The sequence below is a fragment of the Miniopterus natalensis genome, chromosome 4 (genome assembly GCF_054644295.1).
Source record: "Miniopterus natalensis isolate mMinNat1 chromosome 4, mMinNat1.hap1, whole genome shotgun sequence".
Classification (NCBI taxonomy): Eukaryota; Metazoa; Chordata; class Mammalia; order Chiroptera; family Miniopteridae; genus Miniopterus; species Miniopterus natalensis.
Window position 1 is genome coordinate 40,369,730 of NC_142084.1, and position 18,298 is coordinate 40,388,027.

At 39.4% G+C, this 18,298-nt stretch overlaps 1 protein-coding gene across 1 annotated transcript in view; it reads right to left on the minus strand.

Annotated features, from left to right (window-relative positions):
- Positions 1-1,411: 1,411 nt before the first annotated feature.
- TTC29 (tetratricopeptide repeat domain 29) overlaps positions 1,412-18,298 on the minus strand; it is a 100,480-nt gene continuing 83,593 nt past the window's right edge. The window contains exons 8-10 of the mRNA XM_016206863.2: positions 12,873-12,996; positions 6,326-6,554; positions 1,412-1,515 (exon numbers count right to left, since the gene is read on the minus strand). Of these exons, the coding sequence (XP_016062349.2) occupies positions 1,412-1,515; positions 6,326-6,554; positions 12,873-12,996 (457 nt within the window). The remainder of the gene's footprint in view (positions 1,516-6,325; positions 6,555-12,872; positions 12,997-18,298) is intronic.

Sequence of the window (18,298 nt, forward strand, 5' to 3'; positions counted from 1 at the left end):
ATATTAAAAAACACACACACAAAAAAACTATTCACTCTTGTCTGGGAGTTAAAGACATAGGGAGGGCAGAGTAAGAGAATATAAAGGAAAGTGAATTCTGGCACCATGGATATAATTTTTGATTGGTGTTGTGGTTAAAAAAAATACAAATTCAGAGTGATGAAAATACCAAGCGAGAGGTAATTAGAAAGAAAACCTCCCACAAAATACCCTGAGATTCAGGGAAACTGGAAAGAACTAGAAACCAAGAAAATTTGTTTCTTTACTATGTTCATGTTTTAAATACAGTATTAGGCCACTTCCCCCCCCCCCCAGTAGAAATCATATGGGTCAAGAATCATGACGATTGTCCCAACAGAGCCTTACCAAAGAAGGATTAAACACACACAGAAGAGGATAGTTTTTGCCCCAAAATGGGGGAGTTAAAATGGTAGAAAATGTTTTAGTTAAATTGGCACAGTATTTAGGTCCAAGCCAGAAGCAGAGGTGAGGCCCCCTCACTGGGAATGAAATGAATATAAACAGGCGACAGCAGGCTTCTGCCAGAACTTCCAGCTCTGGCCTCCTCCTGGGACCGCTATGCTTGAACCAACCACCAAACTTTTCAAAGGCTTTTCAAACCAGCAACCGCAGACAAAACTGAAGTTAAACCAGAGTAGAGAAACTCAGCTACATTTTCCTTGGTGAGCTCAGTGCACGCTGGAAAGTTAAAACTGGCAACACCATCGGCTACCAAGGGCTGTGAGCAGAATCTAAAAGAAGTGCGGTTTTTGTTTGAGCAATCAAGAATTCTCTTTTATTGAACCAAGGCAGCAGAGACGCGAGGCTCTCAGAGGGGGGAGAGAGAGAAAGAAAAAAAAAAAAAGAAAAAGATCTTTCAACCCGAGGGATCTAGAGCTACATTATTATTTCCCAATGAAGTGAGCATTCGCTTTCTGAAGAAATACTTGATTCCTAAGGAAGCAAACTTGTCACTTGTGTTGTAGAAAATATACGAAGATGAGTGAACTGTAGCTGAACGAGGAAATTTGAGATTCAGGCTCAAATTCTGTCCTTTTTAAAGAATTTGGCCGCAATTAACTATTGATTTGTTTTTTTTCCGGCATGCTTCATCTTTGGAATTATCTTTAATCATGTGCAGAAGGCGTCGACTTCTCTAAGCTCTTTCTTGAAATTTATTAGGAGCGCACTTTGATAACCCATCAATTTAAATTAGATGAGCGGGAAAGACGTTTGTCTTTCTTAGGCTGTTTGACAGCAGGAGAGCGCATAAGAAGAACGTGTTTTAAGGTTTCACCTTCAGTTTGCCTTATCAAACCTGTTTTTGTGGGACTGGAAATGGAAGTAAAAAAACAGAGGCTCTCTGCCTCTATGAAATCACAGGCAGACTCACGACGTAGAAACACACAGTTTATGAATTGTCGCGCAGAGAAACGGCTGTCGCAGTTTTCCCGCTGGACCCCTCACTGCTGCCACCCAGGGAGCCTTCGTCAAGGATCCCGAAGCTCGAGGAGCCTAAATGAAGCTAGGGGAGGAAATAACTCCAAAAGTCTCCGTGGCTCACCACGGGAAAGGGTTATTCTGTGCTCGCCACAGCTCTGCTGCAGGTGTGAATGGCCTTCTAGGGCAGGTGTTCTTCACACGCACATCTAGCCATGCAGGCTGCTCCGACCTGTGGCTCCAGAATTTTTAATGAGGCTTCCTCCGTGCTCGCCGCAGCAGGGCAAGAGCCAGCGGCAGGATCAGGTGTGCCCTCCTCTGCTTAAGCCCAAAAGTGACGCTCGCCCCTGGGCCGGGACTAGTCACAGAGCCCTGCCTAGTTGCCAGGGATTGAGAAGAGCCATCTTGCATGTGCCCAGAGGAGTAAAGAACCAGACAACTGGTCAGCACTTGTAAATTCTACCCCCTTAAGCAATGGTCACTGAGCCCTCTGAAAATTATATGCACTAATTGAATGTGTGTCTGACGAGAGGGACCTTAGCTTTCATCACCTTCTTTGATGTGATCTGTCATGTAAAAATTCTAATAAGCTTCCCCCTCCCACCAAAAAGAAAGGTATAGACTTATACTGAAGAAAGGAAAGCTTTGAAATTCAGGAATAGCTTAGAGAAGTTGAATTTTAGGGTAGATTCCCAGACTTTGGAAGATCTATGTGCTGGCCTCATTATTGGTAATTGTCTTGCCCCACAGTGCCTGAATGACTTCAGTTACACACTGTGTTACAACTGTCCTAAGTGTTGGCAAGAGGTGATCTTCAAACATTAAAAAAAATAAACTCCTGATTGCTCTGAATAGGTTAAAGCACTTTAAAAAATGTATTTATTATTTTTTAATCTTCACCTGAGGATGTTTTCATTGATTTTTAGAGAGAGAGGGAGGGGTAGAGAGAGAGAAACACTGATCAGCTGCCTCCTGTGCGCACCCCAACCGGGAAATCAAACTCCCAACCTTTTGGTGTAAGAGATGACGCTCCGGCCAACGGAGCCGCCCAGGCAGGGCGGCTGAAGCACTTTTAGTCACTCACAGCTGGTGGGACTCAGTTCGGTCAGAGCGATTTCTTCCTAACAATGTTCAGAACCTCGGCCCTCTGAAGGCGAGGTGTCCTAATTAAGAAGGGGGTTGAGTTGGGAGGAGGGGGTAAGCAAATCATAACAGGGGGCATCTTTAAAATTCAGAGAGAATGTCGGATCATCTGAGATGCTGCCTAATGCTTGAAAACGAAATTAATAAAAAGATGATTCAACCAGAAGCCCCCAGCTCAGGTATTCCCTGAGCGCTAGTATGCGCCAGGTGCTGTGCGAGCTCCTGGGGCTGCAGTAGCCGCCACGGTGGCTCCTCTGTGCCAGGCAATGTGTCAGCACTGCTGGGCATTTTATTGTTACCGTGCTGGTAGCTGTTAGTGCTTTTACCTGGGTTTTACTAAAGAAACAGCAGCAACAATGAAAAAACACCAGCCGAGAGTGACTTAAGAAGCAGGAAAATTTATCTCACATAAACACATGGTGGTGGCCACTGGAGGATTGGTGACTTTAGTGGAAGGAGGTCATGAAGGACCCAGGCCCCTCCTCTGCTTCCTCGCTGCCATCATCAGTTTGGTAGCCTGGCTGCAAGTTGGCTACAGCAGCTCTAGGCATCCCACGTTCGCATGATATTCAAAGTCAGGAAAAAGGGAATCTCCGCATCTCATGTCCCCTTTTAAGAATGGGGACACAAGAATACCTTCCTAGGAATTCCTCAGAGGATTTTCTTGTCTTATGTCATTAATTAGAATTGTGGCCCATGATTGTAGAGATAATAGTTCTAGTAAGGAAAAGAAACTCTATTCTGGAGAAACCAGAAGAAATTCATAGGCCCTTAAGCCTTCCAGAGAGAACTAATTTCTGTTGCTTCAGGCTTCAATAATTTTATTGAACTGCAATAGATTCGAATTCCTCCTAAATTCCTCAGTTTGGGAGGAGAATCTATTTTCATTTCGTGATTGGAAAGGAAAGGAAGGCTACGAAACCACCCCGACCGTATCTAACAGTCTGAGCATGGTAGGAAGGCGCCTACCTTTGCCGTGTTCCCTCTGAAGGGTACAAAGAGAAGGGATGATTGCTGGCGAGTGACTGCTGTGTTTCATCTGGAGACCGGAGTGCTCTAGCTGCTCTATTCCCTTAGGGGGTCGTGTTCCTCTGCTTAGAAGAATATTGCTTGCTCTGTGAGCTAATGATTTGTTTGGAGGATGTGAGTCTCAGAGGCGAGGATAACCGCACAGCTTTTATAATGTGTCTTTCAAATCTTTGATCTGCTTTTTTCTGAATACACGGGACCCCTCTGTAGCAAGATTAAAGATGCCTTTTCTGACAAGAAACACAAACTTTGAAAACCTAAAAGCTGCTCAGACTTCCAAATAATATTTCTGCATTTCTTGATTTTGTCAACATGGCACTTGGCGCTGCCCTGCGTCCATGTGATCATGGCGTGGTAATCGGAGAGCGGTGCTGGATCAGAGGGGTTTTCCCCTCATATTTTCCACGGAGGTGGGAACTATGAATCCTGTTTTAGAAAGTGGTTAGTGGAAACTGGTTTATGCCAAGACATATATACTCAATTTGAATTCTATTTTATTTGACAAACATTTACTTGCTAGGAAGTGGGGGTTAGACACTGCGCCTTAAAGTCTAAAATCAAAACCTGTTTTCGGGTTAGTACAGGATGCAAATTACTGCAAATCAAAAAGTGTTTGGAGAGGAATGAATGCCATTCGAGGTGGTAACCGAGGGAAGATAGAACATTCGAGAGGGGAACCCGGGAAGATTGCAGCGCTTGAGAAGGGCCTTGCAAGACCGAGTGAGATTTCTCTGGAGAGCGCTGGAGCTGGAAGTAAGGCGGGGAAGGGGGGAGGGGGCGGCGGGGGAGGGGGCTCAAAAGGTTGAGAAGCTTGTACTTGATTTACAAGCAGGAAGGAGCCAAGGAAGGTTTTGAAGAAAAGGTAGAATAATAAGTTATGGTCTAAGAAATATTTTGTAAACCTTTTAAGTAGACTCTAGTGTATTTTGAGCTAAAAATATGTTTATGCAAACGGGCATGTTTGATAATGTCCTACAGGTTTTATTTCCATATAGAACAACTACCAGTGAAACATGCCAATAGCGTGAGAATCAGCTTATCTATACCTGAGTCTGAAAGATTATCATTTCTGGTTTCTACAGTGACGAAGCTCATCCATGCATAGATTTCTAATCTCGAGCAAACGCAGCAGTGAGGGGGTGTGCTTTCATAGCATTCCGGAGGATTTCATCGTCTCTACCACGCGAATAGCTGAGTTTTCACTGTCCGAATATTACTTTGAAATTCATTTTTTGTTGTGTTCCCAAGTCCTTTAGAACACAATACATTCTTACAAAAATATGGAGATAAATGTAAAAAGAATAGAAAAATAGCTTCATAGAGTAAAGTAAAGAAGAATTTTAAAAAGCCAAAAACAGGATTGTAGCAAATGGATACTTGGCTCTGATTAGAAGCCAGGTGTCAGTATTTTTTTCATGAGCCTCATGTGATGGCTAAAGTCCACCCAAGATAAACCTGAAAACATGAGTGACTCCGCGCACTCTCTACCAGACCTTTTATCTGAGCAAGTTTTCTAGATGGATCGCATTTCCCCCGCTTTATCTCCCGGGAAGGAAGATAACTCAGGACTGCAGAACACGCTCCCAAATATATAACAAGGCAACATTCTAAAGCAGGCAGATTATTACCTAAAAGTGGTTAGTTAAGAGTTGACCAGGAATATTTTGGGGGCACTCGAGCACACTGAAATTCAACAAGCCTTCTGTGTTCAATGACTTCATCTCATTTTTCCTTCCTGTGCGTGTGTCTGGAACGAGACCTTCCCTGCTTTATAAGTAGGGGACAGACAGTGGTCAGTGGTATTCCACTAATGTAAAGAGTCAATAAAATTCCTTTGTGCTCAATTAACTGTTATTTACTGTTTGGTCTATGGAGGAAATAAATACCAAGAGAGATTATTGTTTTATACAAATGGAAAAAAAAAAAAGTTCCAAAAAGGAGATGCTTCTTCATGTTACAAAATGTTGCCTAATAATTCCATTTGAGTTACCCCAAAACATTTAAAACATGTTCCTTTAAAAGGTTTGACTTGCAAACAAATAATTATGTAACCCAAGGTCTGTCATAGGCAGGACTGTTTAAAATTAAAAAAAAAATTCCTAATCTAAAATTCTTAACTGAGGACCAGTCAAGTTGACACACAAAACTGACCCTCAGCTACCTAGTTATTTTTTTTAATAGTTACTTGTTTTTAATTGAATATTTTGACTAATTATCACAAGCAAAGGCATATAGGGAAAAAAGTGGCATTGAGTGAAATTACTGTCAAATGTTATCTAAATTAATATTTAAATTTGAATTGATAAAAGATAGGAAAATTTACTGCATCAGAAAAGTAAGTGTATACTACTAATTATCATCTGGGAACACTTGCTTTTGTCAATACGGCACGACACTGAACATTTTTTTTAAAACACGAACTTATTTCAGATTTCTTACAACTGATCAGTACTTACTATTGAATATGGAAGGTAACGGAAATAAAAAACAGCATGAGAGTGGTGATTTATCAAGTGGAAGGCATCATTCCCATGATTTTATGCTTTCTTTAAAAATTGAAGGTACAATATAGCATGAAAGTACATCCAGTATTAACATAGTAATGAATAAATAAATAAAATTAAAATTACCCATACAATTAAAATCATCAATGATTGAATAAATCTTTACAACGAAAATGACTTAGCCATTAATGATGATGTAAAAACCTTACCGATAACCGGGTCGGGTGCAATGTCGCTTCTACTCTCCTTCCATGACAGCAGGCAGTCAAGGCTGGTGAGGTCGGCAGCTTCTATGAAGTTGTTAATTGTCAGCATCATCTGATGAGCTTTTGCTATTCCATAATGAACTTTGGTTTCGTCCATCAGAGGCATGTTTGTTAGCTCTGCCGTTGTGTCAAAAGCTTGCTGAAAGTATTCAGAAGCTTTGTTGTAATATCCCTAAAAAATAAGAGGAATGAGTTTTTCTTAATTTTCACTTTACCATTCCGCATATCTTCCCACCTTGGTAAGTACCACACTGTTCTTTCAACAGTTATAGCAGCTCATCTTCAAGAAGAAAGTGATGGCCAGCAGGGTCTCTGTTAGAACAAGGTTCTTCTTAAACACTGTGATTACTAACCATGCAATTCTTGAAGTCAATTCACTAAGAAAGCTGTATCTGTCAGCTTGAACTTGATGAAATATAAGTTTTTTTGGATTAAAAAATGTTCAAATATTAGCATTTTCATATGGCTTAATCTAATATATGATAGCAAAAAGAAGTTTGGGAAAGAGTGAACCAATTCACATTGATATGGATGGAATTTTCTTACTTGTAGCATGGGATTCACTTAAGGAAATATTTTTAACCAACTTTAGTTAAGTCACAGTAAGAGATCATTTTCAGCTAACTTGTTATACAATCATCAGTGAAAATAGTTGTATATACCTGCTGATTTGGTGTTTAGTCATTTTCCCAGGTGCACATGCCATTCTTGACTGAGAATGTGGAAATATCTCAGATTTTTTAAAAATGTGATTTTGATAGGACTAGCACAACTCAGATGATCACTCAAAGGTCTGTCTCTTCTAAGTTCTTTGCAACATTTTCAGTTACAAAAATTAAAGGTTTTTGTCGTTGTCGCTGTGGTTTTTTGGTCACCCTCACCTTTCCTCCTAAAAGCGAATTGCCTACAAATAAATAATGTTTCCCTAACTTTTAGGAAGTGTCTGGGCCAGTGCTAAGTACTTCATATATATTATGTCATCAGCTTTCATAAGTCATCCTATGAGAAAATCTTCTCATTTTACAAATGATAATATCCAGAGAAGAGACTATCTTCTGCTGCCCCCAAGTCTTCTGAAAATCTTCATTAAAGAAAGATATCCTCAAAGAAGAATATCACTTTTAGGATTGAGCTGTACTTATAAAGACTCTAGGGAACAAGATTTCCTTTCTTCAATGACTTATAGCACTTTGGGCTTCACCTTCCCCGCCCCTCTCCCACTTCCCCTCCCCTCTCCTTACTTTCTGTCTCATACACATAAACAAAAACATACATGCATATTCTTTTGAAAGGAAACCCTCACAAGAGAGAATGTTTTATTATGAATTTTCAAGTTATTCTCTCACAATATTTTATGAAGGAATTAGAAATAAAAACACCATAGTAATAGCTTTATATTACACACCAGTTCAGGTAAAGTGCACACTCAACTCCATGTACCTCTGTATAACTGGAGTTCAGAGAGCAGTCAATTGATTGAATAAAAAAGTTGCTGGCACTGTGAAGAAGGGGAGAAATAGGGCTTATGTGACAGTTCTGAGCAGCACATATAACACTCTGTTACATGCCCACAAGGGCAGTTTAGGTGAACCATTTATTCAAGTGGTTCATTCCAATTAAATTTGCTAATTTAAACAGAGTTCTTTTGTCATATATCAATAATAATTTTTGTTTGCTGAGATGAGCAATTCTTTCTCTTATTTCAAAGTATAACACATAGAATTTATATGAGAATAAGATTACTTAATTAGGAAAAATAAAACAATCAGAGGTATTTATATGCCAATTAGTAAATTACATGATTGAGAAACAACAGAATTATTGAACGTGAAAATAAAATTCATTGAAATTACTGATTGCCAAAGATATAGGACCAAATAGATGAAAATATATGACGACCAAATATTTGTTTTTAAAAAGAGAAGTATAAATATCTAATTGTTGTTCTAGTCCTGAACTTTAGGCTATTTATTGTTTTAGGTGGGAGGCTCAGTTAGGAAAATTAGGGATCATGAATAATGAACATATATTTGAATTTCCAGAATTATTTTTGTATGTTATTTTATTTATGTTAAAACAAACTCATTCATTCATCCATTTATTCATCAGGCATCTACTATGTGCCAATCCCATTCCAGGCAGTGAGAATTCTGCAATGAACCAAGTTTATGGTCATGTAGTTGAGCTAGCTGACAGTGTAAGTATTTACATGACTAAAACTTTTATTAGATCTCATTTAAGGAGTGCTTTTTTCCCCTTAAAATAGAAGCATTATAATGAGGTAATTGTCTTTCCCTTTAATTGTGCCTAGCTTTCAATCTTAAGACATACACAACTGCCATAGAACTGGCATTAATGTAAATTTCTCTAGTTTAAAACACTATTAATAAAATACAACACTAAATTCTCAGATGGAAGTGTTTGTATACATACCTTTTTGGAATGAAATTTCATTAAGATGTATTTCCAGATTTTTAATTCTTTAAGAGTTTAATATCTAATTTAATCTCTTCTCCAAAGGTCTGTCCAACCCTCCATAGTTCATTTCTGTTACAGTTAATCCCTATCTTATTATAAAATTCAGAAGATTTTAGCAATTAATCCTGGAGATCTTAAATATGAATTTGAGAATTTACAAATGAATTTATGGACTTCATAAATTCATCTTATTGGAAGAGAACGTCATTTAATGTTATATCACTGATAAGCATTTAGTGGACAATTTCAGGATGGGATCTTGACGACATCATAGATCTTGAAACAAAGCTTGTATGATTACACTATCACACGGAATTTTCACACATGATTCTGATGTGGTAAGAGTAGCAGAGGGAGAGAAGTGAGAGGATTTGAGATATATGTTGGTGGCATAAAGATCAGGGTTTGCTTGTGCTTAGGCTATGGAGCAGGGAAGAGAGAAGAATCACAGAATATCCAGATTTGGGGCTTGAACAACTCAGTGGATGGATAATGGTACCATTTATTAAGATGGTGTAAAATGGTGAGGAGTCGGTCAAGAGAGGAAGAATCATGTTAAATTTGAGATGTGTCTTGGACATCCGATGGAGACGCTAAGTAGGCAGTTGGCTTTACAAGTGTGGAGTCCTAAGGAGAGGTAAGAGTTGGAGATTAAATTTGGGAGTCATTGGCATGTGGGTGGTGTTTAAAGCCATGGGCCTGGATGAGGCCAGACAACAGGAGCTCATAGACTGAGGAGAAGAAGTTGCCTACAAAATGCCTGAATAATTTTCTACCACGGTTGAGCATTAAATTGGTAGAGCAATGGAATTTAGGGGAAAGATGATGAGTGCAGGTCAGTTTTTGATAGGTCATATTTGAAGAGATCTAAGTGAAGATGTCAAGTAGGCAGTGGGAATGAGCCTGGAACTGAGGGGAATATCTGAGTCTGAGCTATTAAGAAGGTAAGTGCTAGTGTGCATCCAATACGTGCCAGGAACTCTACTAGGTACCAAGTACATATTATTAAATTTCGAAACCTTATATAGCTAGTCTTCCAGGTATCTTGCTATTGACGTTTGAAAGATGAGGAAAGTGAGTATTAAAGAATTCACTTGCCCAGGATCACAGTTAATAAGCTTCTCAGTGCAGATTCAGATTCAGGTGAGCAAAACTCAGCGTGGTCCTGTCCTGCTTCGCTTACCTTCACAGAAAGCCTTAATAGACAGCATGTGATGCCAAGAGCTTGTGAAATTATTCAGATATATAACTGGGGTGAAGGTACTTAATACAATTAGGAAATATCCGTAAGCAACTAAAAAGTAGAGAGATGAATAGCTCCTTGCCGATGTCTCCTAGGAAGTCGCCTTGTAGAACAGGAGGGAAATTCAGGATGTCAGCAAGGCTGACCCCTTCTCTCAAAAAGGTAAGAAGGAAAAATAACTATCACTTAGTCCTAATAAATCTGTGTAGTTATAAGTTTTCAAATCATACTCTTAGCCGTGATTTAACAACCCAGAGTTAGCCTATGAAGCCATCAGTAGATTTTTCTGAGGAAGTGTCCTCAAAGAATCACAGTAATGCACAAAAATTAAATGCAACATTAACAGTTTTACTAACAAATCAACCTTCGTTTGGAAGCCTATGATATAAAGTAATTATAGTATTATGTAATTACTACTATACTATTTATCAATGACTATTTCATTAAAACATAAGGAATCACTAAGGTGCATAAATCAGCTTGTATATTTGAAGGCATGCAATCTGAAGATTGAACAAATAACTGGAATTCTCCAATTGTATGTTAGAAGAGAGATAAACTGGTAAAAAATTAACTGTTGGTAGTTGATACAGCCTTTGACTATTATTCACATCAGAGGATAATATACACATCGATGAGATGCAAATTCTTGGTAATAATGTTAAGAAAATGCAAGCATAAGAATACTACCCCTTAGAAGAGTTTATTGTTTTATTTTCCTCATGCTTTCTGTAATTAGGGAGAAAAAGGCTGATACTCAACGTTGATGTTATATGGAGGGTGGAGTTCTGGGTATTGTTTGGTGGTAGGTAAAGTGATTTGTGCTTCTGCACTTGTTTTGAAGAACAATCCTTTTAAAAGGTACAACTATCGCCTGGCTGGTGTTGCTCAGCAGTTGAGCATCGACCTAGGATCCAGGAGATGGAGGTTCCATTCCCAGTCAGGGCACATTTGGGGGTTTCGGGCTTGATCCCCAGCAGAGGGCATGCAGGAGGCAGCTGCTCATTGACTCTCTCATTGATGTTTCTCTCTCTCTCTCCCTCTCCTTTCCTCTCTCTGAAATCAATAAAAATATATATCTTTAAAAAGGTACGACTGTTTTTATTTGGAATGTCAATTCTGCTACTATAGACAATAAGCCTCACAAAGGCCTAAGCTTTGTCTGTTTTTTAACCAGTTTGCTAAAAAGTAAACAAAAGCGCATGCAAGATGCACGAGAGAAAGGCCACAGAGATGGGGCAGCAGGAGCACATAGTGAAGGAAAGGCCTGGGTGCGACTGGGATGGCAGGAGGGGGCACAGAGAAAGAGGGAGACAAAGTGGGGTAAACCAGGGGGAGGGGGAGAGACCACTGAGGCTGAGAGCTCGGTACCAGAAAGACAGGGCCAGGAAAAGGGAACAAGGTGGGTAAGGGAAGAGGAGAGAAGAAGGGGGGTGACAGTCAAGAGAAAAAGAGGGTTTTCTGATGATGAATGATAGGAGAGGGGAGGCAAATCAGCCAGGGCAAATGCCCAAGAGAGGGGTGTAAAAAGACACCCCATTAGCATGCTCCCCATAGCAGGAACTAAACGTAGTGGTTTCATTCATTCAAATTCATTTCACACTATTTCCTTAAAAAATAAAGCCCAAATAATTCTGAAATCATGAAAATCAATTGTATGGCACATAAAAGACTGCGGTGGTTAAGGGTATGGGTTTGAATACCATGGCCACCTAGAAGCTTGGGGACCTGGGCTGGGTTCCTCAAACCCCCAGAGCCTCTGGCAGAGGGGAACTGCACGATACCACGTAAGGGTGGAGGGAGTAATAGCTACCCTCCCATAGGTGGCATTGACTGCCACTGCCAGGCTCTATTTGAAGACCTCTAAATATTCATTCAACACTCAACAACCACCTTATGAGGTGAGAAAACTGAGGTGCCTAGAAGGTAATTAACTTGTCCCAGGCCACAGATTTGAAAGAGCTCGGCTTTTAACCACACAATCTGGCCTCAGAGTTAGTGCTCTGAATCATTACATAAACAGCCTCTCAAAAGGATGAAGGCAATGAGTAGAAACACAGTTGGAGGATGTAAGTGCCCTCAGAAATGCCGGATCCTACTCATGACCAGAACAGCAACTGTAACTGGAGAAACAAGCCTCCTTCATACCATTTCCAAAGGAGAACCTGGGTAATAGAAGGGAAAGTCAGGAGAAAATAAATGAAAAGTCCATATGGCCAATGCGTTTCAGCAGTCACAGCCTCTTGAATGAGATACTTTTGCTTTAGCCTTTTCCCCCTTGTCTCTCTCTCTTTTTCCCCATAACCAATCTGTTGCTGGAATTACATATTTCCTTCAGAACTGCTCTTGGGATTGTCCTTTCTTCTCCTGAGGGGCCTACCAGGGGCATCCCAGCCGGTCAGTAAAACAAGAATTTGGAGCAAGAGAGATGAACGTCAGTGTCGGCAGATAAGAGCCAACTGTTCTAATGAAGTTGCTTTGAATTTAAATATTTTAACTGCTCTTCAAATCTGAAAGTACTTAGGGCCTGCAGCGGCTGTGAACATGTGAATCGGTGTCAGCAGCTGTGGTGACTGTGCCCGCACGGCACTCAGGTCCTGGAAGGAGAGGAAGAAAGGCGTTTCTCTTTCCAGTTACTTCCCTGGGCATCAACCAGGTCCTGCAGTCCTGGGGCCATTCTGCATAACATGTTGGGGGGAAGGGAGGGTCAAAGGGGAATAGAATTTTAAAGCTACGTTTCCCCCATACACAAGAAACACATGTACTCACTTTTTCGTTGTAGATGTCACCAAGCATTGTGCTTGCTCTCACAATATCTAGGCTTTGAAAGTTGTTCCGTGCAATTTTCACAACTTTTTTCAAGTATTTAATTGCTTCTGTCATCTCTCCTTGGCTAGAAGAAATAAAACAGGAAACTACTGGAGTATTATTTCACTTAATGTCCAGTGAAGAAAAGATATTGCGTGTCTTTGCTTTAGAAGGCGCAAGATGGTTATCAGTACAGTGAAACTATCAAATTAAAAAATCCGCGGCTTGATTTTGTTGGAACACATAGTAAGTTAAAATGTAAACCTCTAAGCCCTCAGGCCTTGCTGGTGGAAATGTAAACCGCTGCAGCTGTCTTGGAAAACGGCTTGTCCGTTCCTCAGAAACTTTAGCATGGAATTATCACAAGGCCCAGCTATCCCACTCCTACGTACATACCCAAGAGAAATGAAAACATGTCCACACAAAAACTTGCGCATGAATGTTCATAGCAACATTGTTCTTCCTAGCCAAGAAGTGGAAACAACCCAAATGTCTATCAATTGATGAATGGATAAACAGAATGTGGTCTATCTATACCATGGAATATTATTTAGCCATAAAAAATGAAGTACTGATACATGCTGCAATATGGATAAACCTTGAAAACATGCTAAATTAATGAAGCCAGTCACAAATAACCACATATTGTATAATTCCATTTACATGAAATGTCCAGAATAAGCAAATCATAGAGACAGAAAGCGGGTTAGTGATTGCCAGAGGGTGGACAGAGCAGGGAATGGCGAGTGACTGCTAAAGGGTACAGGGTTTCTTTTTAGGGTGATGAAAATTAAATAGTGGTGATGATTGCACAACTCTGTAAATATACTGAAAACTACCCAAGTATAGGCTTTAAAAAGGCAAATTGTATGGTATATGAACTATATATCAATAAAGCTGTTATTTTTAAAAATAAAACCTTTTAAAAGTTTATAAAGGTGAATGAGTTGGGTTTTGTAAGCATCCCTCAGCAGTGGAACTCGGGCACCAGGGAAGTTACCTGTGCAGGTGTTACATATCCTGGCAGAATGCTCAGGCATAGTTTCTAGCAGAGTGCTTGGTATATCCTAGGCATTCACAAGTTTTTGAATGAAGAAATGGTGGAAAGTTTGAGAAGGGAAACATTCATGCAGTCCACATGAAAGTCGAGCTTCCAGGTAAACAGTGAGAACCTCAGTCATTGGATGTTTGAACCTCATGACTGTAAACTCCTGTCTTCTGGATATTTCAGTAACATCAAGAAACCTTTGAGAGACTCGCAAATGCCCCAGATTGCTACTTTCTGGGGAGTACGGTTTCTGCTCTTCAAGAGTTTCACTGTCAGTTTGGAGGGATAATCTATAAATTTGTAAGTGGGATTAACTATGATGGGTACTATGAACTGTACATAGCGCTGTGAAACTTGGAGCATGTGTCCTTCGATGTCCTCCTCACAGGAACAAGTCCAGAGTTTGCAGTGCAAATCTGATCTTAAAAGGCAGCCCATGGATTTGGAGCCAACGCGCGGGAATACTGGGGTGAACTCGAAGCCCCTATATAAATTAGAAAATTGTCGTATGTATTATGGGAGACGTTTGAATTTTGAACTGCATCAAATGTTTAGTGTGCTTATGGGTTCTTAGGCTCCTGGCTCTACTCCCACGCCTCTTGTTCCTGTGCCCTTGCCCGGGTCTTCAACACACGGACTGGGAGTCCCTGCTCTTAACCGTCCCATCTTTCTCCCTCCGCTAAATGCTTCTCCCTCTCTACTGTCCAGGACTTCCAGCTGATCTCTGTTTTCTCATTTCTCTCATATCTTCATCTTCCCAGATATCTTACTGACATTGGGGTCTCTTCCCACCCAAAGTTGGCTCTTTCCAGAGTCCTGCCCAAGGCTGTCTTCTCCCCTCCACTAAATGCTTACTATGGGCAATTTCATAGACTATGGTTTGCCCTAACTCCTGTATGCACATATGGCAAATCTATATTTTAGCAGTGATTTTCCCCCTGTACTGTACATCCATGTTTCTAATTGTCCAAACTTACTAAGCATGCAAAGGAAGAGAGCTTCCTCCAAGTGATTACCTTCAAAGATGTCACCTAGTGATGAGGCTGATGGCCTTTTGGAATCCCTCTTTAGGAAACATCTTCACAGTGTAGGGTTATTATAAAGCATGTAAAAGTAATTTAATCAATTATGTTCCCCAAGTGAGGTTACCCTTAGAGATTATGATGTGTGTTTTTTTCTAAATGTGACTGTAAATCCTTTGGCTGTTTGCAAGTATCAAACCCACCCACCCCTTGAACAATGATGTACTTCTATAGAGGTCATTCAAAAGAAATGGCCACAAGCTCAGAAAGCATTTCAAAAGAGTATAATTTTAAACAGGTGGTGGTAGGATTAGAGGTATCAGAACCTCCCAAGATCTGACGAGGACAACATACATTTCCATAGATGAGCTGTGGGATGTTTGTGAAAATAAGTAGGTTGCTTTAAAGTTACAGTGGGCTATGGTGCATATTAGGAAGATCTAGGCCTGAATCTCAGCATGGCCTCTTAATTGAATAACTTCACTCTTTCTCAGCTTCAGTTTCCTTATTTTTAAAGTGGGCCACAAAGTGCTATGAGATAAAAAATTACATATATGTATAGCCTGGCACATAGTAGAGATTCATTAAATGACAGTATTATTACCACGCAGTGAAGTAAAAAGCTATCATACCCACAGCTCTCTACTTGATAGAATCTACCACCAGCTGAGAAGAAAAGCCAAATTAGCTAAACATCACTTTTTGAAAATCTTTCATTATGCAATGAATGAAACGGCATGATTTGAACAGACACTCTGCAAGACAGATAGGCCAATAAAGCCCTGGTGTCTGCTTTCTAGGGGCCCAGGTCAAAGAACTAACACTTTTTGTTTACTTGAATACCAGGTACTATCAAATGCATTCTTTTTTCTTATGGGTAAAACAATGGTCTACATGTCAGAATAGAATGGAATTTCACATTCCCAAAGTTAATATTGCCTTTTATTGATTCTGTTCACTTTTTCATAATAAAATTATGAATAATCTTCTTCCACACTTAAGCATAGCTCAGTTCGCCGGAAAAAAAATTGTTTGAGGGTTATTTCAAATGCAGACGTGGGATAAAATACCCTGAGAGGCACACCCACTGATTTAAATATTTGCTTTGTAGAACAACTAAAATGGTATTGAGAGAGCTGAAGAGTATAAAAATATTAATAAATAAAACATACTATTTTAGAATTTTGAGCAAACTTGTAAATTTCTAGGACTAAAAATGTTTTACAAAAATTGATGTTAACTCTCCAAGCTCTTTCTTGTATTGTAGTATTCAAGAAAAAACTGATGATGTAAGAAACAAGTAGAGACTTCTCTGAATATCACTTTAAACCTTAGGAAAAAATTATTATTTTTATTTAGCTAAAATGGGCTCACTGAAGCTTATTTATGTTCATGTTCCTAGAAGCTGATATACTTTTGATGGAAGTACATTTTGGATTAAGTTTGGCCTGCTGAGGATTGTTAAATCACAACATGTGCAATCAAACAAACAAACAAAAGAAACACAAGTTCAGGGAATAAGAAATACGAAATAGTATAAATAAAACTATTGCTGGGTGAGTCGAGTTGTTTTTCTCCCAAGGGAGCAACCGATCTCCAAAACATCTAAAAGTATCTGGAACTTGCTCTAACAAATAATGCTACAGAAGAAGTCTTTCTATTATAAATTATATGCTCCACTAAGCGAATGCACAGTTCTGTAGCCAGCAAAGCTGTTAATAGAGCATCTGAAATATAAACATTATATGTTGCTTAAAGGATTTCTAAATTTACAAGTTAGCCATGGATTTAGAAGCCAGTCTTCCTTTAGAAGGGAAAGAATCATAAATATTTTTTCTCACAGAAAAGCTATGGGTTACTTGATCATTCAAGTACAAGGTTAAAATGTTAGACAAATATTAATTCCAGTTTTCTATATGCAGTGCACAGGTGCAACTTGAGCAGCACATTATATGGTATAATCATTAGATTCATTCAGCCAGGCCTTAGAGAGTTAAAAACATATATTCTGAGGAACAGGGCTCCTCGGTCCAAAGAATGAGAATGAAACAGTGCAGAATATTTGTGTATCAAGGTGATTCCAGTTTCCAACTGGGAAAACAGGACTGTTAACACCCACATCCCCCGACAACTGTCCAATTATGTATATCACACTTGGCCTACTGTTTGCAGTAGAAGTAATCAATAAAGGACGTGGTTGAGTGAACATAGATTTTGGTTGAACCAATGCATGAAAACTTAATCATTTACTCAGAGAGGAGAAATCAAATAGAGCAGAGATGAAGCGGCCGCTGAGGGGTTTGTTGATTGTGCCACCAAGTTTGTGGGCCACAGATGAAAGTAATAAGGCAAATGGAATCAGTGACAGGAGAAAATGTAAAACGCTACCCTTAATTTCATGAATTAATAGAAATGTTTTGATGTATTTTGGGGGGTCATTTTTAGGAGATTTCGCATCGAAGCCTGGATGTTCCATTTTAAAGGATATATGGAAATTACCAGGGCATGTCATTTCTCTCAAGCAAGAAGATATTAATTTTCAGCTATAACCGAAAGGTAATTTTCACACTTGAAACTTTGTGCTGATTGATTGAAAGATGTCCACTGTGGAAAGTTTCCTAGGAAATAATTTAACCCAAGTTTACAAGAACATTTACAATTGGTATGGAATAAACTCAGGCTTCACTGTGACCAGGGTATCTTGAACAACTTTCATTTTTGAAATTATTTCCCCCTTTATAAGCCATCCAGATTATGTTGGAGAGTTGTGCCATTTTGGTAAATGAGTTATTTCAGAAAATGAGGCCAAAAAATGCTGTAAGAAAAATTGAGGTTATCCCCCTTCTATATTTACTCAGATTGTCTGTCTACATATAATATTAATATTTACTTGGTAATTTCTCAACTCACTTTCTCTTCGTTTTATGGACTATAATTCTCACTTTTATAGCTGCGTCGTGGGCAACTGGTATTCTTTTAGAATACTGACTCTTTTTTTCGCTAGTATTTCAAGTAGGAAAAAAAGACATTGTAAATGCTTATTTGCTGTTATGCTGCTTAATGTTATTCAGACCAATAGCAAAAATAACAAACCCTGTTCACTATTAAAACCTTCATCAATAACCCTAACACCAGGGATAGCTCTAGCACCGCCAACTGAGCAGCTCTGCATTGCGAAGTCCTCGGTCTTGAGGGAATGGGCTGTGTTTTTCAATTGAAGTCACAGTATAAATTCTTATAATGATTTTGGAAGCTTCCAGCCTCAAAGCTTATTCACCTTTCATGCACGCTCAGCGGATGGCCTTAGACACACACTT